This window comes from Myotis davidii, unplaced genomic scaffold, assembly GCF_000327345.1.
Source record: "Myotis davidii unplaced genomic scaffold, ASM32734v1 scaffold135, whole genome shotgun sequence".
NCBI classification, from domain to species: domain Eukaryota; kingdom Metazoa; phylum Chordata; class Mammalia; order Chiroptera; family Vespertilionidae; genus Myotis; species Myotis davidii.
The window spans coordinates 5019875-5045396 of record NW_006289813.1 but is presented as its reverse complement, the minus strand read 5'-3'; the positions used below and the strand labels follow the sequence as shown (position 1 = coordinate 5045396).

Genomic DNA, 25522 nt, shown 5'->3' with positions numbered 1-25522 from the left:
TAGTTTTTACTAGAAATGTATAGGCTTTCTATGGAGAATAGACATAAGGGCACATAGGGTAGAAGCAAGGAAACTGACAAGTTGGGAGAGAATCTAGGCTTGAGGCATGGGTGGCTTGCACCAAATTGCTTGCAAAGGAATCAGCAAGAATTGATTGTCTGGAGCTAAGACTTGGGCATCATCATTTTATTTTGCAAAAGCTCCCTAGGAGTTTCTGATGTACAATGAGGTTTGAGAATCGATGCTACAGTTTATAAATGTTTTCAGGGGTGTTTCACATAGGCTTCTTCATCAGCTTAATATAGGGAAGTAGAGAAGCATAGTGATAATAGCAGCTTTTGCATCTGAACAGGGTTCAAATCTATGCTGATCAGCTACTTATGAGGTTCAGTTTTCTCATTTTAAAAATGGAGATATAGACCTAGCCAGTTTGGCTCAGTGGATAGAGTGTCAGCCTGTGGACTAAAGGGTCCCGGGTTCAATTCTGGTCAAGGTGCATGTACTTTGGTTGTGGGCACATCTCTGGTGGAGGGTGTGCAGGAGGCAGCTGACTGATGTTTCTCTCTCATGGATGTTTCTAACTCTCTATCCCTCTCCCTTCTCTGTAAAAAATAAAAATAAAATATATTTTTTAAAAATGGAGATATACACTTCATAGGTATGTTTATTACATTTAATGTACCATTATAGATTAAATGAGCTCTTCCGTGTCATACATGCTTATTAGAAAGTAGTTTAAAGAAAGATCTGGCCTATAAAATTGGTAAAAAAATTTTTAAGCTAATGTTCAGTTTCCATGAGGATATGGAGGAATAGGTCCCATTGTTGGTGGAAAGGTAAATGAAGGGCAGTTTTAGAATATCAATTTATTTGACACATTAATTCTGCTTGTAGAAATTTTATTTATGGAAACATTCCACACCTGTGTACAGATACTCAATGTAATATATTTTAATGGCAAACATTTGAAAAAAATTTTAATTTCGCTTAGTAAAGAAATAATTAAATTGTAATAAATTTATTTTATGGAATGCTATACAATTATTTAAATTATTATGTTGGTCTGTCATTGAAATATTGCCAGTATATATTTAGTTTTTGAAAAAGAATCACCAATATATGAAGATATAAATCACCAATTTATATCTTCAATACTTGAATTTTTGAAACAAGATTATATTTACTCTTCAGATTTTTATGTGAAACCATATAGGAAATATATTGATTGTAAGTAATTTCATATTTAACAATACTTATAAAATTATTAGTGTTCATGTTTCTTTATGCTTTGTTTTTTCCAATGATATTATGTATTGTATACCAGGGGTATTTTTCAGCTATTTAAAGAAATACGAATTATCCTAAGGTAAAATATAGATGTTCCAAGGACTTTATTTAGGGAATACATATGAAAACTTGATATGTATTCTGTAATATTTTCAGCATTTTATTAGATAACTAGAGGCCTGGTGCATGAAATTTGTGCACTGGAGGGGAGGGGGGAGGGGTGTCCTTCAGCCCAGCCTGCACACTCTCCTGCTGGGGTCCAACCCCAGCAGGTCCAGGGGTCCCCAAAAGTGTGGACGGAGTCAGTGAAGACTATCCACCCTCTTCCTACAGTGGAGTCCTATCTGTCCCGAGTACGGGGTGCTTACCTAAGGGTCCCTGTTCGGGCGCCATATGCTGGGGTCCAACCCCAGCAGGTCCAGGGGTCCCCAAAAGGTGTGGATGGAGTCGGCGAAGAAGGAATGACCGAGGCAGCGTTCAGGTGGGGTTGGACCCCAGCACTCTCCAATCTGGGACTCCTCGAGGGATGGATCGGGCCTAAACGGGCAGTCAGACATCCCTCTCACAATCCAGAACTGCTGGCTCCCAACCGCTCACCTGCCTGCCTGCCTGATTGCCCCTAACTGCTTCTGCCTGCCAGTCTAATCACACCCTAACCACTCCCCTGCCATATTGATCAACGCCTAACTGCTCCCCTGCTGGCCCAATCGCCCCCAACTGCCCTCCCCAGGCGGCCCGGTTGCCCCCAACTGCCCTCCCCTGCCAGCCATCTTGTAGCTGTGGGGGTCTCCATCTTTGAGGGCAGGGCAGTCAATTAGCATATTCCCTCCTTATTGGCTGTGGCATCGCCATCTTTGCAACAGCGTAAGGGTAAATTAGCATATTCCCTCTTTATTAGATAGCATATTAAAGATGCAGCTGGGTAATAGTTCCTATCCATACTTGACTAATAATCAAATGAGTGTGTACAGTGAAAGCAGATGAAATAAGTAAAATGTATAATTGTATGTGTATATATGTATATATGTATATATACTAGTATATGTGTGTATGCAGTTGACCCTTAAACAACATAGGTTTGAACTACGCAGATTCACTTATACAGAGATTTTTTTTCCCCCATTAAATACTTGTACTGTTTCTAAGTTACAGATTTTGGTATCCAAAGTTTGGGAACCAATACTCTACAGGTACCAAGGGACAACTAGGTTTAAAAGTGACAATCAATAGGTATTAAATAAGCTGTGATAAACAATGGAATATTATGTAATAATTTAAAATAATTACGAAGGTCCTGGCCATTATGCTCAGTGTTTAGAGTGTCTGCCCACGCATCAAAGGCTCACAGGTTTAGTTCCAGCTGTAGGGTTGTATCTGGTTGTGCGTTCACTCCTGGCCATGTCCGGGAGTGTGCGGGAGGCAATTAATTGATGTGTCCTTTCTCACATCAGTGTTTCTTTCTCACATCTATGTTTCTATCTCTCTCCCTCCTTTCCTCCCAGCCTCCCTCCCTTCCCTTTTCTTTGAAAGCAGTGCAGGGGGCGGGAGGGGTATTTTCAGGTGAGGATTAAAAATAATAATAATAATTACTTAGATGCATAGTTATTAACAGATAAGATCCACACCTATTAAGAGAGGGAAAACCAGTTTAATACATAAAATATAATGTTCTTTCTTCACATGGTAAATACTAGAGTTAGCAGAGAAAATAAGGAGTAGAATTGATTTTGATAGGCCACATGCAGAAAAAGAGCATTTTAGATTAGTATTTCCCAACCTTTTTGGACTCTGATTTCTTTTCTCAATAATTTATATTAATATCATTAATTTGTGTAATATGATAATGATTTTAAGTAAAAAGTATTTTGCATTAGTATAGTACTAAAAATTGCTTTAAGAATTTTTATTCTATGTTCAACAGAGTCATTGCTGACTTACATAGTAAGAAAACTTTTTAATAATTATAACTATTTAGCCCTGGCCGGTTTGGCTCAGTGGATAGTGCATCGGCCTGCGGACATAAGGGTCCTAGGTTCGATTCCGGTCAAGCGCATGTACTTTGGTTGCGGGTACATCCCCGGTGGGGAGTGGGCAGGAGGCAGCTGATCAATGTTTCTCTCTCATCGATGTTTCTAACTCTCTATCCCTCTCCCTTCCTCTCTGTAAAAAATCAATAAAATATATTTTTTTAAAAATAACTATTTAACAGTATAAAATTTCAGGTATCCTATGCCATGGTGTAACCATTTGTCATGTATGCTCAAAATAAGTGTAATCCAATGTCTTGAGTTCCTGGTTTTGACAAGTAGCAGATTGATTTGCCACTCAATGTTCATTCCCTAATCCCAAAAGTGTGTGGGAAATGCCTTGTAAGAAAAGCAATATGTTAGACTTACTAGTTTGTAAATTATAAAATTGTGTTTGACAGTGTTAGGCATTCTATAATTGATGACATTTTAAAAAATTGTATTTTATCCTTCTTAGGCCGAATACATCAAGCAATGGTAACATCTTTAAATGAAGATAATGAAAGTGTGACTGTTGAGTGGATAGAAAATGGAGATACAAAAGGCAAAGAGGTAAGATCAATCACTAAATTAAATCTTATTTTTAGTCCAATTATTACAGTTTTTAATATAAAGCAAAACAGAAAAGCGTATAGTTTTTAGAGAAAGGTAGATTTCGCTTGTATATCTTATGTAATTGGACGTATAATTAAGACCACAAAATTCAATCTTAAGAGAGACATCTGCCCTAGCTGGTGTGCCTCAGTGGTCAGCCTGTACACCAAAAGGTTTCGGATTTGATTCCTGGTCAAAGGCATGTACCTGGGTTGCAGGTTCGATCCCTGGCCCTCATTAGGGTACGCATGGGAGGCAACATGTTGCTCTCACATTGATATTTCTGTCTCATCAATTTGTCTCTCTCTCTCACATCAGTGTTTCTGTCTCCCTTCCTCCCTCCCTTCCACTCTAAAAATCAATGGTAAAAAATAGCTTCAGGTGAGGATTAACAAAAAAACAAAGATTCTTTAAATATATGTGTGTTATAATTTTAGATAATCTAGCTTTCGAAGTAGTACCATTCATTAGGCTAAATTATTTAACTTCTCTGTAAGTTTCTTTGAAAAATAAGGGCTTTATTGTCAAAATACATGTGGTTTTTAAAACAGATTGACTTGGAGAGCATCTTTTCACTTAACCCTGACCTTGTACCTGATGAAGAAATTGAACCCAGTCCAGAAACACCTCCACCTCCCACATCCTCAGCCAAAGTAAACAAAATTGTAAAGGTTAGTGATAAAAATTCAGAGGGGTGTGTGTGTGTGTGTGTGTGTGTGTGTGCGTGTGTGTGTGTGTGTGTGTTTGGTTTGAAATTGGCATGCTGTGGGAGTATTTTATAAGTATTTGTTTGTTTTTTTAAAAAACAATGCTTTCTGCCATTCAAATGTATATATATGTATATATGTATACATATATATACACACACACACAAACACACACCACATATTTTCAAGGATTGAGGTTGTCTAATTCACAATTACAACAATCTATAATAATAAAAGTGTAATTAGACTGGACATCCTTTCAGAAGACCTTCCAGAGGAAGCCGGGACTACAAGGGAAGCCAGTGCCAGCAGCTGCAGGAAAGAAGGCCTACTCTTGCACGAATTTCATGCATTGGGCCTCTAGTCATAAAATAAAATCCTTGCCCAGCAGGCATGATTTAATGGTTGAGCTTCAACCTGAACCAGAAGGTCACGGTTCGAGTACAGTCAGTGCACATGTCTGGGTTGCAGGCTTGATCCCCGTGTGGAGTGTGCCGGAGGCAGCTGATCCATGATTGTCTCTCATCATTGATGTTTCTATCTTTCTCTCTCCTTCCTGCTCTTTCTCTCTCCTTCCTGCTTTAAAAAAATATTTTTAAAAATTAATCCTATAAACTCCTTGCCTGGTTAGGGTCTTTCCTAAGACTTAGAGCTTCTCAGGAGTTATAGGTCAAAACAATTTGCCTATCAGTATTTGTTGAATGAATACAAATGACTTTGATAAAGAAAGGACTGTTTTTATTCATAATAAAGTCTTACTCCACTTATCTTATCAGTGAAGATAACTTTAAAATATGCTATATCCTCTCCAACAGTTTTATCTTTATTTAAAAAAAGTCATGTTATTTTTATTATTTTAAAAGATAATTCCTTTACATTGCTATTGAAATTTCTCACTGTTAAAATTTTGGGTCAAAATACAACTCTTATTAAACTAGGTGGTCCTTAAAAGTTGTTGAATCTACAGTTTTTTGTGTTTGACCCAACAGGCATTTGTTGATTTTTCTACAATGTTGATTTTGTCACCTACAAAGATGAATGTGACATGGCTTTAACCCTATTGGAACTCTCGTTCAGGGAAGACATACATAGAAGCTTAACAATTACCATCAAAACCTGCTTTTTAAACCATGCATATGAACATAAGGCAGATTTTCAGTTCATATGATTTCAGCATATTAAGAGTCACTGCTTAGAAGTCATTAGTTACCATTTGTAAACAGACTTTTTCTTATTTGGCTTCACAACCTGAAGGATCTTCATAGTTGACACTTCTGGATCTGTCATAAGCAACATTTGCAGTGCCTTAGAATCACCTGGAAATTTTTTTAAATTACTGATTCCTAGACCTGCTCTAAGAGATTGTTTTATCTAAAGGAAGAACTCTAGCATTAATACCTTTTTAAAAATACCCATGTGATTTGAATGTACAGTTAGCATTGAGAACCACTGCATTATTTCGCATCTTTTTTTTTTTTTAAGGTAAATAAAATGAAGGTCTTGGTAAATAAATAATAGGACCAAAAAATTGCTTCCCTAATCTATGCAGTCTTTGAAAGTCTATGAAATCTTTTAGTATAACTAACTGTTCATCTCATAGTATTTTGATCTTTCAGCTTAACAATGGGCTGTAAGTTGTCTAAAATTAGTATTTCATTAATTTCCCCCTGACATCCAAAGATGAAATGTGTTACATAGTTTTGACAGGATAGCATGATGATTAAAAGTGCACCCTTGAATGAAATTATGTAACTTTTCTTTATTCAGTCTCCTTGTCTATGAAACTGGAATAGCAATAATAATAACTCATAGGGTTGAATTTTGTTGTGAAGATTAAGTGAATTAATACATGTAAAATCCATAGAGCAGTACCTGGCGCATTATTTCTGAATATTTTGGGGGTAGAGAATACTCATAAACTTGAATATTAATAGCAATAATTCATTAGAAGATTATTTGCAGTTTTTCTTCATTTAGTTTTAAATTATTGTATGTCTGCCTAGGTTTGTTTAATTAAAGGAAACTGATTATGATATACTGATGAGGAGTAAAGAGAGAAAGTTAAATGAACATTTCTCTTTTATAGAATCGACGGACTGTGGCTTCTATTAAGAATGACCCTCCTCCAAGAGATAATAGAGGTAAAGTAAAAAATTACTAATTTTGCCTATTGGCCCTGACAAGGTAAATCAAAACTAAATATTACCCTTGAAGCATTGTTCTTAGTCTGCTGAGATCCTGCTCCCAGGCATGTTTGTTTGGCTCAAATAAATTCTAATAAACTAATAGAAATGTTCTTTTAAAAAAGGCAAATATTACCCTTGACTTTATTATTTATTTAAACTTTACATGGCTAATTTTAAGATTGGTATTTTCTTGATTTCCTAATATAATATTGATAATATAAAAAATTTATAAATTTACAAAACTCCATGATATATGCAATATTTGATTCATCTAATTTACCCAATAATTTTTCAGATTTGAGTAGTGTTGTGACAAAGAAGGGAATGAGGAAGTAGTCTGTTGATTAATTTCACAAAATTTTGACATTTTATATAATTTTTTGGCTAACAGGCTTCCTAAAAGGGTCATGGGTATCTTTGGAGTCGGCTTTAAAAAAAAATTGAACAGGTATAAATTTTAGTTAATGGCAGGTCTTCCATATATTTTCAGCCAGGAAGTATAAAACATAGTTAATTTCTTATTTACTATTCAGCAGTTCAGAATGGTACTTTCTAATAGTGATGTTTCTCTATATGTATGGATGAGTGAGGAAGGATGGGCATAGGTATTAGAGGAGAGATCGGAAGGAGAGGGAAAGTTCTGTACTATGTACAATATCCTTTGAGTCTTGTGAAAATTTATATATCTTTGTAAAATGTAACACTTATATTTAATTTATAATGCTTTTTTCCACATTTATAGCATTCACAGTAAGAAACTCTCTGCTTAAGATTTGTGTATTCAAGGAGCAAATAATTGGATTTGGAATATAGGGAGGGTTAAAGGACTTAAGTTTTTACTTTCCGTAGTTCTGAAGTTTTCAAAATGAGAATGCATTTAAAATTGATATTTTGTACACTTATATTTTTAAATGGTTATTAAAAATTAAGTTTGGCTTTGGTTTTTATATGAATTATTCAGATTGAGTTTTATAGTTAAAACTACATTGATGGCACCTAAGTCTGCACATATTATGCTGAAAACCTCTTAGCTTATCAGTTTATTGAATATAATTATTAAATATTCTGTTTATGTGCACATAAGTAGAAAAACTGACAATTTGCTAATGCAACTTTTAAGTTATCAGTTCTTTTCAGTTACCTCTGTTCCTTTAACCAAGGTTCACCTTTATTAAGTTTCTGTTCTGAATTTAAAATTTTTGTTTTACTTACAGTGGTTGGTTCTGCACGTGCACGGCCTAGTCAGCTTCCTGAACAGTCATCTTCTGCACAACAGAATGGTAGTGTTTCAGATATATCTCCAGTTCAAGCTGCAAAAAAGGAATTTGGACCTCCTTGTATGTAAATCATGTATCAAGGATTCAGTCATTTTAGGCATACATGTATTCTCTCTTGGTCATCTTTATATATCCCCAAATGGTAAACAGTCTAATTGCAAACTTGATTGCAGATTTCATTTTACCACTGTGGAAAAAATTTAAGTATTTCAGTTGCTTTGAATTTTAAATTCTGGGCAGATAATAATTTAACATCTTTATAGAAGAAATTCTTATGCTTCTTGCTTCAAAGATCTGTGATTCTAAACCAAGAGATGACATGTATCAATACGTTAGAGTCATTTTTCTTGACTCTTATTTGTATATTGTCCTGTTCCTAGTTTTGTTAAAGCAGCTCATTAACTAAAGTTCATGTAGTTGTTAAAGGCATGCCTTGTCACTGTGTACTTTTATTTTAGTATGTGATGAAATTACACATAAAATTGTGTGTATAAGTACAATACTCTAAAAAGAAGTCTATACTTCTACAGCTCATCTTTTTCTTTCAGCACGTAGAAAATCTAATTGTGTGAAAGAAGTAGAAAAATTACAAGAAAAACGAGAGAAAAGGAGACTACAACAACAAGAACTTAGAGAAAAAAGAGCCCAGGTTTGTAACCTGAAACATATTTTGTGTATGTACCAACTGAAGGTCAGACTGTGTCAGTGAAAGTGAGTGACTTAGGAAAAGGTAGTTGAGGCGTTCATTTAAAGATTTCAGTATATTTCTTTAAATTGATATTGAGGAATAATATAAACTCTTGTGAAAATAAGTTATAACAGATTTTACTACATGTACTTATCACATTTTAGTGATTATGTGTTAGTCCTAAAGTTTATTCCATTTTTAATAAGCTATTGTGTTACAGAATTCTAATATAAGAATAATAGGATTTTGACTTTTTAAAAATACCTAAAACTACATTTGGAAGAACATTCAGTTAAAGCACATGATTACATTATAAATTTTATTATTATTTTTCCATGGTCAATAATAAGGTCAACATAACACATTGAAAGTGGGGAAATTTCTTGTGTTTTGATTTTTACTAGATATTGAGAGTGTTACTGTGTTGTGCCCCTCTTGTGTTACCGGTAGCAAAACTTTATTAGCATTGGAAAAATTGCATAGAGAACTGATCTTTTAACTCTTTACAAGTCTCTCACATTAAAAATTCTGTTATTATACGTAAAACTCCTCCCTTGTGCTTATATGATATACTCAGAACTTGTTTCCTGTCATAAAACACCAGGATTTTTTTTTTAGTAGTATTTTCAAGTGCCCTTAAGGGCATTTGAAAACAATTTTTACTCATAAAGATGTTATGATTGGGAATTGTAGAACCAGCATAATGTTCACCCTGAGTAAATCAGCTTCTATCTGAAGGTGATCTGAGAATGACCAGTTGGGTTTTGAAATAAATAGTACACAAAAGAGCTAGATCTGGGCTCTGGCAGCTCAGGGCTGAGTGCAAGTAACAGTCACAATGATTCTTCAGAGGCTCTTCAGGTTCTCTTCTGTCATTCGGTCTGCAATCTCAGTCCATTTGAGGAGGAATATTGGTGTTACAGCAGTGGCATTTAATAAGGAACTTGGTCCTGTACAGAAACTCTTCATGGACAAGATTAGAGAATACAAAATTAAGCGACAGTCATCTGGAGGGGCTGTTGATGCTGATCCAGAGTATCAGCAAGACATGGAGAGGGAGCTTTTTAAGCTTAAGCAAATGTATGGTAGGTAAACATGAATATGTTCCCAGACTCCAAATTTGAAGTCCTGGAAAAACCCCAGTCCTGAAGAAATGTAAAATTTATCTGGTCATATGTCCTAGATAAGTTGTATAACTGATCAGTATCAGAAGTAACATACATTTCAACAACTGTCAAATATTCTTTTATTCTTATTCCAAAAAATTATTTGTTGATTGGGGGGCGGGAGGACTAGATCTACTGATACTTAGCACAGATGCCACCTGGTGTCTCCTGTGGGTACTTCATAATATTTTCACATAGCTTTGTGGTATCTTACTTTGCACTTTACATAGTACTTCTCAATTGACATAGCTGGTTAATATTATTTCCTAGGAGTAAGTTTCATTAACAGTTTTTAAGTTTAATTATATTCCAAGCAAATCTGTATATGTTGTTTGAAAAAATGTGATTTCTGAGAATGTTCAATAATTTATTACTCATGGCTGGGAGAGGCTATTATTAACTACTAGTGGCCCAGTGCACGAAATTTGTGCACAGGGGGTGGGTGTTCCTCAGCCTGGCCTGCACCCTCTTCAATCTGGGACCCCTCGAAGGATGTCCTACTGCCGGTTTACAGGAATTGGGCCAAAACCGGCAGTCGGACATCCCTCTCACTGGCCTCTAACCACCTCTTCGTCGGCCCCACCACCATGGCTTTGTCCAGAAGAACGTCCGGAAGGTCTCCTGGAAGGTCTCCGAGTCTAATTATCATAATACCCTTTTATTAGTATAGAGGCCTGGTGCGCAGGTGAGGGCTGGCTGGTTTGCCCTGAAGGGCGTCCCGGATCAGGGTGAGGGGTTGCCTTGGGGTGTGGGGCGGCCTGGGCGAGGAGCCTGTGGTGGTTTGCAGGCCAACCACACCCCCATGAGGTGAGGGTACCCACTGGGGGGGCATGGCCAGCCTGGGTGAGGAGCTGAGGGCTGTTTTCAAGCTGGCCACATCTGCTTCAGGCTGGGGGTTCCTGCTGGGGCGCCTGGCCAGCCTGGGTGAAGGACTGATGGCTGTTTGCAGGCTGGTCATGCCCCCCAGAGGGCCATGGGGGCATGGCCAACCTGGGTAAGGGGCTGAGGGTCATTGTCAGGCTGACCATGCCCCCCAGCAACCCAGGCTCCCAGCCCCTCCTTTTTTTTCTTTCCAGCCCCTCCTTGAGTGGAGGCCAGGGCCGGCTGGAAGCCTGGGTTGCCCCTGACGCAGGCTCCCAGCCACTCCTTCAGCGGCAGCTAGGGCAGGCGGAAGCTTGGCTTTCTCCATCGCCGGGAGCAACCCAAGCCTCCTGCTCGCTCCAGCTCTGTGGCTGCCGCCATCTTTGTTGAGTTAATTTGCATACTCACCATGATTGGTTGGTGGTGTAGCAGAGTGATGGCCAATTTACATATTTCTCTTTTATTAGTGTAGATTGCTATTTATATGTTAATCTGAATGTCCTCAGTTTTGAAGCGAAATTGTAAATTGCAGTTGTTAAGTTTTTCTCCAGGGCTGAGTAACGAAAGAAAGAGAGGCTGCCAATCCATCATTATATAAAGAGTTTATTGCCTGGTCATGTTGCTCAGTGGTTGAGTGTCAACCTATGAACCAGGAGGTCATGGTTCGATCCCCAGTTAGAGCATAGGCCATGGGGGTTGCAGGCTCCATCCCCAGTGTGAGGCGTGTAGGAGGCAGCCAATCAATGATTCTCTCTCCTCACTGATGTTTCTCTCTCCCTCTCCCTCCCCCATCCTCTCTGAAATTAGTGAAAATACATACTTTTCTGAAAAAGCCTTTATTAAGGGAATTCACATGTATGTGAGGTGGCCTTAGTTGGTGGCAAGAAGACATGGATATCCATCATGTGGCAGGCGCTAAGGTGTTATATAGGACAGGGCTGGATGGATAGGGGTCCTGGGATGTAACTTGCCCCAGGTGAGGGGGAAATGCCTTACATACTTCCCCAGGGCAGCGTGCCTGGAGCATAGGGGAGAAGTCAGTTTCTGAGAGGATTTAAGGGAAGCATCATTCTTCTGGCCTATGTCTAGCAAGATCTATTTGAATCTAGCAGGAGGGACAGCAGCAGTCAGGCAAGGTCAGGAAGTGGTTGTATCATAAAGCAGTCTCTCCTCCATAGCAATCAGTATCCAATAATTTGAATATTAAAGATTTTAAAAATTATCTTGGCTTTTTATTTCTTTAAATTCTATATCCTATTGATTTGGAAGTGTTTTACTTTGCCTTAGTTTTTTGTTGTTGTTTTTATAAAGAGAGCCAGCAAAAATAGAAAATTAACTTAAATGAATCCATATCTCTATTTTGCTGCATCACTGGATTAAGAATTGGGAAGAAGAATCTGATTAAATGAATATTTCTAGAATTTCAGCTTTTCTAGAGATGAGTACTATTTCTCTTTTGCTCCATTTTCTAAGAATAATTAAGATATATGTAAAGCAGGTGAATTTTTGAATTATGTCAAGGGTGGCTTTAATAAGGAATGTTTGGTTTAGAATTAACAATATGTGTAGACCTACAAAATTGTATTTTTAATTTAAAAGTCATTCCTAAGCATATGATTAGTCATAACTGAAACGAAAGTATATCATGTCTTCAGTTTGAGTCTGAGCTCAGCTAGGGCAAGTGACATAATCTGTTAGTTTAATTTTAATTTTCAAACTATAGCACCAATGCAACAAATGCTATATTACTGTAATTATAATAAATGATGATTCTCTTTGTCTTCTTATAGGATGTTGATGCTACAAACCCAAATTATGAAATTATGTGTATGATCAGAGATTTTAGAGGAAGTTTGGATTATAGACCATTAACAACAGCAGATCCTGTAAGATTTTTTTGTAAATCATTGCTCTGGAACTCTGTACTCAAATAAAAACATGTTTGATTCCAACTAAATATTGTATTTACTAGATAAATTTTCCTTTCTTATGTGCCCATTTCCTACATTTTAAGAAAAATCAAGAAATCATCCACATTTATGCCTCTCTTCCATAATTGATTGTATCAGACATGCTTCCCACAGAGATGTCCATTTCAAAGCAAAGCCTTCCCTGTCTTTGGTAGGACAGAACAATAATTAGAGGACTTATGTCTGAACACCCAATTTCCTTTATTTCCTCTTTGGCTTGTGCTATAGATCCCACTGTCCAACTTATTTTAATGTTATTTTGGTTTTATAAGTGATGGTTGTTGAGGACTGCAATAGACCAGAAATTTAGTGCTCAAAAAGTATTCTGTCTTATTACTCAATTCATTTCCTATTGAAGAATAAGAATTTATTGGACAGGGAATGTTTTTGTAATTGGTACTTATGAAAAATAATCCATCTGACCTAGCATATACAGAATGTAGTATTGGGTACACAGAATACATTTGTGTCCAGCAGGTGTATTTTATAGGATTTAATAGTTGTTCATAACATTTACATCCCATATATTTGGGTACCTCTCCCTGTGGGTACCCCTCCTTGCTACCCTTACCTTTGTGTAACTTCCTGTCTCTGAGCTCTTACTTTAAGAAAGGGATTAGCAAACTTTTTTGTGAAAAGGGCCTGATGGCAAATATTTTTGGCTTTATGAACCATATGATATGGTATTTGTCACAACTACTCAATTCTGCTTTTGTAGTATGAAAGCAGCCATAGACAACATAAATGAATGGGTATGACTGTTATAGTAAAACATTACAAAAGGAGGTAGTAGACTGGATTAAACCTGCAGGCCATACTTTGCTAATCACTGCATTATAGTATTTATTTTTAAAAGGCCAGTATTAGGAACATAAATTTTATGAAAAGTATTTATGTGTAAGAATTGGCATATTCAAATTATTTTGCTCAATAATCTGGGAATCATGTTTCTTCTCTATATAGTTATCTTTTCCAACAAGTTTCCCTATAATCTTCCTGAAAATACACCACTTGCTTTTGTTTTATATAGCACATCTTAAAGTTAATAAGACAGTTTCTTAACATGAACTTAATGCTCTACAAGGTTATTAATGATTTACCATACAACAGAAAAAATAAGGGAGTCTCCATTAAAATGTGTGCGAGTTAATTTGTGGGGTTTTTTAAAGCTTATCCTATTTATGCCATACATAAATTTCCAAAATCTCTGAAGAAAATGTTGTAAATTGACTTCATTGTTTTACATAACACTGATAATCACTGAAATATAATATTTTCTTTCTAGATTGATGAACATAGGATATGTGTCTGTGTAAGGAAACGACCACTCAATAAAAAAGGTATGATGTTTATTGAGTTGTACTAAAGGTTGATTTTATCCTGTTTGTAATAGCAGAAAATCAAATTGGTTGGGGACAGTTCAGTGTAAATTATTTTATTTGTATATAACCTTTCTGCAGATTTCTATGATTAATCTATTGATTTGTTACTACTGTATGAAATGTTGTCATTTCTGGTTCTTGCTTTAAGAAATCTTGATTTTTTTACTTTGTTATTGAAATATTCTGTCTTATTGAGTGGGATAAGAACTCACTACTTATATTTGACGAACTCATTACCTTTTTGTACATTAATGCAAATTCTGTAAAGTTTCTGGGCATTGATTTTCATTTGTTCTTTTAGAAACTCAAATGAAAGATCTTGACGTAATCACAATCCCTAGTAAAGATGTTGTGATGGTACATGAACCAAAACAAAAGGTAGATTTAACACGGTACCTAGAAAACCAAACATTTCGTTTTGATTATGCCTTTGATGACTCAGCTCCTAATGAAATGGTTTACAGGTAGGTAGATTTGTTTTAAATTAGAATTTTGTTCTCACATCATGTGCTTATTATTACCCTGAAACATATTGATCTTGGTATATCTCTCCAGAGTTGTTACATTCTTTTGTATTCTGAGTTTAAACAAAGAAGAATATGTAATAAACATTGCAATAACTATTAACACTTGGTCTCTTTTAGTGCTTCTCCAAACCATAGCTTCCATTACTGATTAACTTATATGCATATCACACATGTATATGGATAGGAAATTTATAAAAAATGTTGACATTTTTGTACCTCTGAGAATGGGAAGTAATTAGAGGACTTTTTTTTTAATTTCTATACTATAAAGAAATTTGAAATATTTATTATACAACTAGTCTAATTTGTCTAAATATTTAGCTTGTACCACCACTTCACGGGGAAAATGTGCTGTAAATCTACTTGCATTTATCTAATTTCTATCGTCTTTAAGCTTTGGGATAGTTTTAATACATGAAATTCTTGTATGTTAACATATTCAACTTATAAGCAGCTCAAATTTAATATATAATATATTGATATCTCAAACTTTTATGCCAAATTTGGATTTTCATATAGGCTTTGTAAACATTCACCTCTAATTATTGTAACGGGTTGGTTTAGCAGCTTTGTTATTTCAAACTAACAATTTATTTTAATGCTATTTTCAGTGACCTTTTACTTTATAAATATGATTACAAACAGAAAATTAAAGAGTTGTTCTGGCCAGTTAGCTCAGTTGGCTAGAGCATCATCCCAAAACATTAAGGTTGCAGGTTTGATCCCCTGTCAAGGCACATACAAGAAGCAACCAATGATTTCATAAATTAAGTGGAAAAACAATTGATGTTTCTATCTCTCTCTCCCTCTCCCTTCCTCTCTGAAATCAATAAAATATTAAAATTTCCCTTCCTCCTTCTCCCCTTTCTTTCTCTCAAAATCAATGAATTAATATATTTTTTAAAAATTATTAAGTGTCTTAAGAATTGAAGATGTTATAAATGATATAGTGTTGAAACCAACTCCATTGGTCTTAAGCTGGCAAACTGGAAGTTTAGTTGTAAAGAAAGAGGACAAAATTAAAGGACATGTGAATACTAGACAGAATTTTTTTTTTAATTCTGGGGTACATCTGTAATACTGTCAACAATTAACAATTATAAACTGTATATTTTTTACCTTTTCTGAGAATAGAGTCTACTTCCCCCTTTCTCTCTTCTTCCATTCCTGCCTATAAAATATGTCTGTTTGCCTTTTATAGTCATTTTCAAGAAACCATTATAAATAAAGATGTTTTTGTATATGCCAGGTTTACTAAACATTCTCTGTTTTCACCTGTATTTATCTTTCTTTTTTTTTTTAATATATTTTATTGATTTTTTACAGAGAGGAAGGGAGAGAGATAGAGAGCTAGAAACATCAATGACAGAGAAACATCCATCAGCTGCCTCCTGCACATCTCCCACTGGGGATATGCCCGCAACCCAGGTACATGCCCCTGACCGGAATCGAACCTGGGACCCCTCAGTCCGCAGGCCGACGCTCTATCCACTGAGCCAAACCGGTTTCGGCTGTATTTATGCTTCTTAACTACCAATATTAATTCTACTCCCTTTCTCTTAACCTTAACTTTATGGATTGAGGAGTTAGATCTTTTCTTGTCTAATCAGGCTCATTTCTAGAACTTTTCCTGCTCCTTTTGTATGTTCTCCAGTTGTGCCTTTAAGAAAAATATATCAGTGGGACTAAGGAGGGAAGGGAGTGGAGGGGTTCATCTGTAATACTGTCAAAAATAAAAAATAGTTTTAAAAAATTAATTAAAAACATCAGAGTTGTATATAGAATTTTATATATATTATTTTGAAGTCTACATAAAAAGTATATTTGTTTTCTATTATACCTTTTAGTGCTCTTAGACCTTTTAGTGCTCTGCTCGATAAAATATTTCTTGACCTTCCTACCTTTTAATTTTAACTCTGGTGGTGATTATACTCAAAGGTTTGAAAAATCCATATCATAATGTTTTGGCATCCTTTTTTAATTTTAATATATTTTTATTGATTTCAGAGGCGAGAAGAAAGAGGGAGAGAGAGATGGAAACATCAATGAGAGAGAATCATTGATTGGCTGCCTCCTGCACAACCCACAATGGGGATCAAGCCCTCAACCAGGGCATATGCCCTGAATGGGGATTGAACCATGACCTCCTGGTTCATAGGTCAACGCTCTCAACACTGAGCCATGCAGGCCAGACTAGCATCCTTTTCTTGAATGAAGACTATCAACTTAAAACTTAATGTCTTATAAGCATAATTTCTTTTTACTTGTCCACATTCAATGAAATATTATTTTTCTGCTTGTTTAGATTGTCTAAGATAATTGCTATATATAAAAGCCTAAGTGACTGTTCAACCAGTCACTATGACACACATTGACCACCAGGGGGCAGATGCTCCCTGGTGGTCAGTGCGCTCCCACAGCGGGAGCACCGCTCAGCTGACTGGCTGCCGCCAGACGCTGGGCTCACTGGGCTCACGGCTGGCGAGCACAGCTGCAGTGGCGCAAGCTTCTCCTGTGAACATTCCCCCTGCGCACTTCTTCCCCTCATCCCCCAATCCGGATCAGGACCAACATTGGCATTGGGACTGATGCCATGAGCCCACAGCCACATCCACTGGTATCGCCCTAGGACAGGCACAGGGAGACCACAGCACAGTGGCAGCGAGCCTACCAAGCGGAGGCAGCGGCAGGTGCAGCAGGGCTGAGATGAGCAGTTAATGGCGCAGCGCCTGGCCTGGGCCTAGGCTCCTCCCCGACCGCCTGCCACTTCACACACTACTACATCCCTTGGGGGATGTAGGACTGCCGGTTTCAGCCAATCCCTGCAGGCCAGGCTGAGGGTCCCCACCAGTGCACGAATCTGTGCACCAGGCGTCTAGTATAAGAATAACTCTGTGTTTCGTGTACTCACAACTTCTTTGTATGTAAACCTACTTTTGCCCCACCTGGTATATAACAAAAAACAAAGCAACCCTGTATGTTTTAGTTATCCAGCTAATGTTACCATCTTTTGTTATTTTTTTAAACTTTCCTATGGTCTTCTATATATATAGCTCAGTTACCATTAGATTTTATTGTCCATCATTATTGTGATCATTATTTATTATGGAACTAGAGGCCCCGTGCACTAAAATTCGTGCACTCAGGGGCAGCGCAGCCTGCGCACTCTTGCAGTCCAGGAGCCCTCAGGTGATATCTGACTGCCTCTACAGGAGGCAACCAGGCGGGCTAATCAGGAGATGGTACCAGCCAGTGAGTGGCCGGCCCTGCCCACTCCCAATCTCCCCTGCGTCGCTGCTGGTCGCCACTGCCCTCCCCGCCAAATCGCTGTCCCCTCCGTCTGCCCGCTGTATGAGCCTTGGCTGGCCTGGCACTGCCTGCTCACCTGCCTCGCCCCCCCGCCGACCGGTCGTTCTGCCTTTTGGTCGATCTGCATATTATACTTTTATTATATAGGATTGCTTGAAATTATTCTTTAAAGAGCCTTAAGCAATAGTAGGGTATAGTTATTTAAATTTTTAAACAAATCAATTAGACTCAATTGTGGCCTAGTTTATTTGTTGAAAATCCTGGTATACATTAAGACTATATTACTTTTATTTCTTCTTTGCTTAATTTAAATATTGAATGCACATTCTGACTGGTGCATATTATTTTTAAGGTTTACAGCTAGACCACTAGTGGAAACTATATTCGAAAGGGGAATGGCTACATGCTTTGCTTATGGCCAGACTGGAAGTGGAAAAACTCATGTAAGTAATTTATTATAGTAGCATCCTGGTATGAAGCTAGTTTATTTTTCTTGTAGCTTAATACTTAGATCTAAATTCTTAAGATTCATTCCTGAATAATGTCTGTTATTCTTTACTTTCTTTTTAACATATAGACTATGGGAGGTGACTTTTCAGGAAAAAACCAAGATTGTTCTAAAGGAATTTATGCACTAGCAGGTAAATATGTTTTGTGGGGTTATTTTGTTTGTTTTTGCGTATCATTTCTAATATTCTTCTTGAATATTATTCAAGTGGCTTTGAAATAAGACTTGGACATATTGTCCAGGAATTAAAGGGTAACTGTAATACTATATTTACTGTGTATTATGTCAATTTTAGGTTATCAGACTTCTTGAAAGAACTCTGCATTTGGGGAAGAAATCTTGGTTATATTTATATCATTATAATCTGTCACATTGTTGGAGCTTACTATTTGTTGTTAAATAATGATTTCTGAAAAGCTTCCATTTGAAATGGTTATGAGAACAACTTTATAAGGATAGTGTCCTTTTATTAAATAACTAGAGGCCTGGTGCACAAAAATTTGTGCACTCGGGGGGTTAAGGGGCCTCAGCCTAGCCTGTGCCCTCTCGCAGTCTGGGACCCCGTCCCCTGTCACGCACAGAGCAGTGTCAATCAGGAGTTTGGGGAGCCCCCCCTGTCACACACAGAGCAGGGCCCATCAGGGGGTTGGGAGCTCCCCCCTGTCACACACAGAGCAGGGCCCATCAGGGGGTTGAGGAGCTCCCCCCTGTTACTCACAGAGTAGGGCGGATAGGGGAGTGGGGGCACCACCCCCTGTCACACACAGAGCAGGCCGGATCAGGGGGTTGGGGTGCTGCACCCTGTCACACTCAGGGCAGGGCCGATGGGGAAGTTATGGCTCTACCCGTCACACACAGAGCAGGGCCCATGGTTGAGGGGTGGGGGGTTGGGGCGTCGCCCTCTATCACCCACAGAGCAGGGCCGATCAGGGGTTGGGGCACCGCCACTGTCACACTTAGGGCAGGGCCGATGGGGAGGTTATGGCTCTATCCCGTCACACACAGAGCAGGGCCCGTGGGCGAGGTTTGGGGTGCCGCACCATGTCACACACAGAACAGGGCTGATCAGGGGGTTGGGGCGCCGCACGCTATCACACACAGAGCAGGCCCCATGGGGGGCAGTTGGGGCGCCGTCCTCTCTCACCCACAGAGCAGGGCTGATGAGGGGGTTGGGGGGCCGCCACTGTCACTCTCAGGGCAGGACCGATGGGGAGGTATGGCTCTACCCCGTCACACAGAGAGCAGGGCCAGTGAGGGGGTTGGGGCGCTGCCCCCTGTCATGCACAGAGCAGGGCCAAACAGGGGGTGGAGGAGCTCCCCCCGTCACTCACAGAGTAGGGCCAACAGGGGAGTTGGGGTACCGCAGCCTGTCACACACAGAGCCACAGGACAATCAGGGGCTTGGGGAGCCCCCCCATTGCACACACAGAGCAGGCCCCATGGGGGGCAGTTGGGGCGCCGTCCTCTCTCACCCACAGAGCAGGGCTGATGAGGGGGTTGGGGGGCCGCCACTGTCACTCTCAGGGCAGGACCGATGGGGAGGTATGGCTCTACCCCGTCACACAGAGATGCAGGGCCAGTGAGGTTGGGGCGCTGCCCCCTGTCATGCTGATCCCAATGCCGGGAGGCCTTGCGGCTCCGCTGATCCTGGTGCTGGGAGGCATATTACCCTTTTACTATATAGGATTAGAGGCCTGGTGCACGGGTGGGGGCCGGCTGGTTTGCCCTGAAGGGGGTCCTGGATCCGGGGGGGGGTCCCTACTGGGGGGCCTGGCCAGCCTGGATGAGGGGCTGATGGCTGTTTGTAGCTGGTCACACATCCTTCAGGGTGGGGGTCCCCACTGGCGTGCCTGGCCAGTCTGGGTGAGGGGCTGAGGGCTGTTTTCAGGCTGGTGGGTGACTGAAGCTCCCAACCGCTCCTATTTTTCTGTTTTCTTTTTTATTCTGGGCCAGCTTTAGCTCTGAGGCTTGCTCCAGCTCTTAGGCCTCGGCTGCTGAAAGCAGGTATCTGGTTTGTTTGGGTTCTATAATCGAAATACTGTTTCAACTCCAGCTCTGAGATCCCAGCTGGCTGAAAGCAGGTTTCTGGGGTTTTGTTTAGCTTCTATATTTGTAACAATGTTTCAAACTGCAAGCTCAGAGGCCGGCAGCGGCAGCGGAGAACGGTGGGGGCCTCTGTCACTGAAGCAAGCAAGCCTCATGTTCGCTTCAAGCTGCCTGGCTGCCGGCCGCCATCTTGGCTGGCAGTTAATTTGCATATCGCCCTGATTAGCCAATGGGAAGGCTAGCGGATGTACGGCTAATTACCATGTTTCTCTTTTATTAGATAGGATGAAGGAGAGTGACATCTAAACCTTAAGTGTAAAAATAAAACAATTACAACTATCTTTTGTAACAGTGATGTTTACTTTGGTCTTCATTTTTATTATTGATATTATTATTGTAAGTAAAGATTAACTGGTACCTCTAAAAATAGAAAATTTGAAATGCTTTTTAAAAATAATATTTGTTGCATCTTAACAAATTTTCTTCATATGAAATTTTTAATAGCTCGAGATGTCTTTTTAATGCTAAAGAAGCCAAACTATAAGAAGTTAGAACTTCAAGTTTATGCAACCTTTTTTGAAATTTATAGTGGAAAGGTAAGTGGAAACTTAAAAAAAAAATTTGTTTTTTAAATTGTGATTAAATTATGCATAACATTAAATTTTTTATTTTAACCATATTTAAGTATACAAATTCAATGGCATGTATATTTTACATTGTGCAACCATTGCTACCACATCACTTTTATGTGTATTTGGATTGGAATATTATGTTAGAATTTTGTTGAGATTTCTTTTAATTCCCTTTGAAACTTTTCAACTCAAATATTGAGCATTTTATTTTCTGAAATGGTTTTCAGACTTTGAATGACTAATTTTTATAGAGCTGATTCTTTAAAGTTAGTTTTCAACTTGAAAAAATTTTTTTTAGGTGTTCGACTTGCTAAACAGGAAAACAAAATTAAGAGTGCTAGAAGATGGAAAACAGCAGGTTCAAGTGGTAGGATTACAGGAACGGGAGGTCAAATGTGTTGAAGATGTACTGAAACTCATTGACATAGGTAACAGTTGCAGGTAAATCTTATTTTAATTAAGAAAGGGAAACTTAATTTTATAATCAGTTTTATATAATTTAGCTATAACAAAAACAAAGCAAGGATGTTATTCAGTGCATCCTAGAAGTAAAAATCATTATTCACAAAAACTTTTGTTATATATGTAACTGAGTGATGTCTATTCTATAGATAACATACTAGAAGTATGCCAGATTAAATTGTTCAAATGTTGTTAATTCACAATGCCTCCTCTGTAATAAATGATGAAAACTGGATAGTTGTTTTTGTTTTGTTTTTAATGAAAATACTGTGGTTTGAATATAAAGTATTTATGTATCACATGTCCTCAATCAAATTGTAGAACATCCGGGCAAACATCTGCAAATGCACATTCATCTCGGAGCCATGCAGTGTTTCAGATTATACTTAGAAGGAAAGGAAAACTACATGGCAAATTTTCTCTCATCGATTTGGCTGGAAATGAAAGAGGAGCTGATACTTCCAGTGCAGATAGGCAAACTAGGCTTGAAGGTGCTGAAATTAATAAAAGCCTTTTAGCACTCAAGGTAAATAAAATGTATTTAATTGTGAAAGTCTTTTACTTTTTATTTTAATTATATTTACTCAGCTATAAAACAGTAGTACTTGTTTTGTCTAATAATAAGTAGGAGAGGTTATTAAAATTTCGTTTTATATTTGCAGATACAGATTTATATTATACCCAGAAATTGTCTTTACACCCATTATTACTTACTATTAGGATGCATAAAACATCTGTTGTTGGCTGGCCAATCCCAAAGCTTCTTGGAGAGATTCCAAAGGGCCCTAATCAGTCATATTTTCGTGGAATTGGGCAAGGACTCACAAAACTGAATGAAGAAATAGTTTCTCAGAAAAATGTGGAATTGCTTTCCAAAAGTTAGGCCAGTATTATACGTAGCTCTTTCTTGACTAAGAAAGCAAAGATCAGCAAAACTACAAGAAAGCATTGTGTTTTTTCTCTTGGAGTGTCACTTTAAAAGTTTTTTTTTATAGATAATGTTACTTCTTGTCACTTCTAAACACTAGTCATAGTCTCCAGAATAACTTTTTGAAATAACAGTCCATTGGTTGTTTTTGTAGTTTTATTATTTCACAAACTTGAATTAGGATTTATGGCAACATCTTTACCATGCTGTAAACCTGTTAGTAGCATTTTCAAAGCTGATCAGACCTTAAATATTAGAATTATAGTAAGAGAGCTTCTAAACGTATTAAGGTAAATACTCTTTATAAGAAACCTAATCTCTGAAACTTGCTTTCTTAATTTTCAGGAGTGCATCAGAGCCTTAGGTAGAAATAAACCTCATACTCCTTTCCGAGCAAGTAAGCTCACTCAGGTGTTAAGAGATTCATTCATAGGCGAAAACTCTCGTACCTGTATGGTAAGTTTATGGGTTTATTTTGATTATTTTTTTATTCATTCATTTGGTTTTCTTGTTCTGTTTTATTTTTGTTAATTCTCGCTTGAGGATATTTTTCCCATTGATCTTTAGAGCGAGTAAAATGGAAGGAAGGGGCTAGATAGGAGGCAGGAGGAAAAGAGAGAGAGAGGGAGAGAGAAATATTGATGTGAGAGAGACATATCTATTGGTTGTTTGCCTCACATGCCCTGACCCGGGTTGGGGATTAAACTTGCATCTCAGGTACCTGTGTCCTTGACCAGAAATCAAACCCACAGGCCGATTCTCTAACCAACTAGCTACATTGGCCAGGGCTATTTCTTTTATTTTAATATCGAATGAACAATTATATCTGTGGAAAAATTATAATATACACCAATGACAATCATTTAAACCCTTCTGTTGTGAGAGGGATAGGATACTTAAGATGTGGTCCCTGATAGGTTGATAGAGAGGATTATAGTGAAGTTATAATGCATTCTACAATTCTAATATTTGAGTCTTCTTGAGGTTGGTCTCCATTGAGTTCTATTTTCCTTGAGTATGGGTTACATTTTTTATTCATATTCTAGTAATTTTGGATTATGTAATTTTTATTATGGTTGAATATCTTATAAACACTCTGGATTCTGTTATACTGCTCTCAAAATTATTGATTATTTTGTTGTTGTATAGCAGGAAATTAACTTAGCTGAAGTTACTCTAAACTCTTGTCTCCCCTGCTGTGGGCAGCAACTAAAATTAAAATCTCTGTTTACCTCTTTTAGACTCGACTATGTGGTTGGAGTCAGCATTGTGCATACCTAGGTTAGGAGTCAGCCAGAGATCTTAACAAATTTTGGTTATAAATAAGCTTTCCAAAGTGACTGGGCAGTTTATATGCATAATTTGAGTTTCTCCCTCTGTAGCTGTCTCTTCTGGGACAAGCTTCACTTTCCAGCAGCTATGATCCCCACCTCCTAACTTTTGTTTTTTAGTTTCTTAACTCTGAGTTTCTAATGAAGTTTTAGTTGTCCTGTGTGACAACAGCAGGGCTTGTTCTTAGGCAATAAAGCTATGAAAGAGGGGTAATGGGGAAGTCATTCAATGTTATTCCCTTCTTCTAGGTGTTGACCTCCATTTTCTACCTGGTTTTGATCACTTTCTGGTGCATCCAGAGACCTGTTTATATTTTGAAAAGAGTTTATAATTATTATCTGATTGTGGGCATAAGATAGCAAGTAATCTTGGAGTTCACATATTATTAATACATACATTCAGGGTGAGGCAAATGTAAGTTTACAGTTAGTATGAAAAATAATACAATCCTATATAATAAAAGGCTAATATGCAAATTGACCAAACAGCAGAATGACCGGTCTCTATGATGTGCACTGACCACCAGCGGGCAGACGCTCAATGCAGGAGCTGCCTCCTGGTGGTCAGTGTACTCCCACGGGGAGCGCTGCTCAGCCAGAAGTCAGGCTCATGGCTGGTGAGCACAGTGGCAGTGGTGGGAGCCTCTCCTATTTCCACAGCAGCACTAAGGATGCCCAACTGCCAGCTTAGGCCAGCTCCCCATGGGCCTCCTGCAAGAGGGCACAGGCTGGGCTGAGGGCCCTTTCCCCTTCCCGAGTTCATGAATTTCGTGCACTGGGCCTCCAGTAATAAATAATAGTACAAGAATAAACAGTTTCATATACTCACAACTGTAAACCTACATTTGCCCCACCCTGTATTTTAGTATCATTGTCTTCATCATTTATAACATCTTATTTACCTTTGCATTTTTCCCCCATAGATTGCCACAATCTCTCCAGGAATGGCATCCTGTGAAAATACTCTTAATACATTAAGATATGCAAATAGGTATGAGAAATGATTATCCATTTTGAAATTTGAGGGAAATAGAGCAGCATATGATTTGACTTAATATCTGATAGTGTAAAGCTTATTACATTTTTTTCAATTTTCAAAAAAAATTTTGCATGATACTTAGAATCATTTTGTCAAGGTATCAAAATAATTGGAAATATGTTGTATAATTTAGGGAGAGATTTATATTTTTAGTAGAATTGGTCTTACTATGCTAGAACACAATCATGTTTTTTCATTTAACCAAGTTAGATTTCATATTTTTCTACATATGAATCATGCAAATAATTTCTAGTGTGTTAAAACTCTACCAGGGGCTAATATGTATTTCTTAAATTGTTTTGCTATATGCTGAAAATTATTTCTGATAATATTAAATGTTATATGTACACAGGGAATATAGAGTTTAAAGTAAGTAATGATAGCATAGTTCTTTCTGGTGTCTTATACGGGTTACATTTTATTAATATCAGTAGTGTTACAAACTTTAGGTAACAATATTTATAGATGAAATGACAAAAAAAGCATTATAGACTACTAAAATATTATTTCTTATAATCGTGAAATGCCCTTGGAATTTTGGATTATGATGGGCATATTTATTTTTGTTCCATAAATTATTCCCCTTGCACTTGTT

At 37.8% G+C, this 25522-nt stretch overlaps 1 protein-coding gene and 1 pseudogene across 6 annotated transcripts in view; both read left to right on the top strand.

The window, feature by feature from the left end:
• Positions 1–3748: 3748 nt before the first annotated feature.
• The window catches only part of KIF2A (kinesin heavy chain member 2A), a 34647-nt gene continuing 12873 nt past the window's right edge, over positions 3749–25522 (top strand). For 2 of the 6 annotated variants that reach the window (XM_006762428.2, XM_006762427.2), the window contains exons 1-15: positions 3749–3866; positions 4460–4579; positions 6702–6756; positions 8016–8138; positions 8627–8727; positions 12584–12679; positions 14049–14103; positions 14447–14609; positions 18334–18424; positions 18559–18622; positions 21040–21131; positions 21466–21608; positions 21951–22155; positions 22903–23013; positions 24812–24879. In XM_006762428.2, coding sequence (XP_006762491.1) covers positions 3789–3866; positions 4460–4579; positions 6702–6756; positions 8016–8138; positions 8627–8727; positions 12584–12679; positions 14049–14103; positions 14447–14609; positions 18334–18424; positions 18559–18622; positions 21040–21131; positions 21466–21608; positions 21951–22155; positions 22903–23013; positions 24812–24879 — 1565 coding nt within the window. In that variant the 5' untranslated portion in view covers positions 3749–3788. Of the gene's footprint in view, positions 3867–4459; positions 4580–6701; positions 6757–8015; positions 8139–8608; positions 8728–12583; positions 12680–14048; positions 14104–14446; positions 14610–18333; positions 18425–18558; positions 18623–21039; positions 21132–21465; positions 21609–21950; positions 22156–22902; positions 23014–24811; positions 24880–25522 lie in introns of all 6 variants that reach the window. The other 4 variants (XM_015563075.1, XM_015563074.1, XM_015563073.1 and 1 more) reach the window with 4 other exon arrangements.
• Positions 9570–10004, top strand: LOC102760239 (annotated as a pseudogene).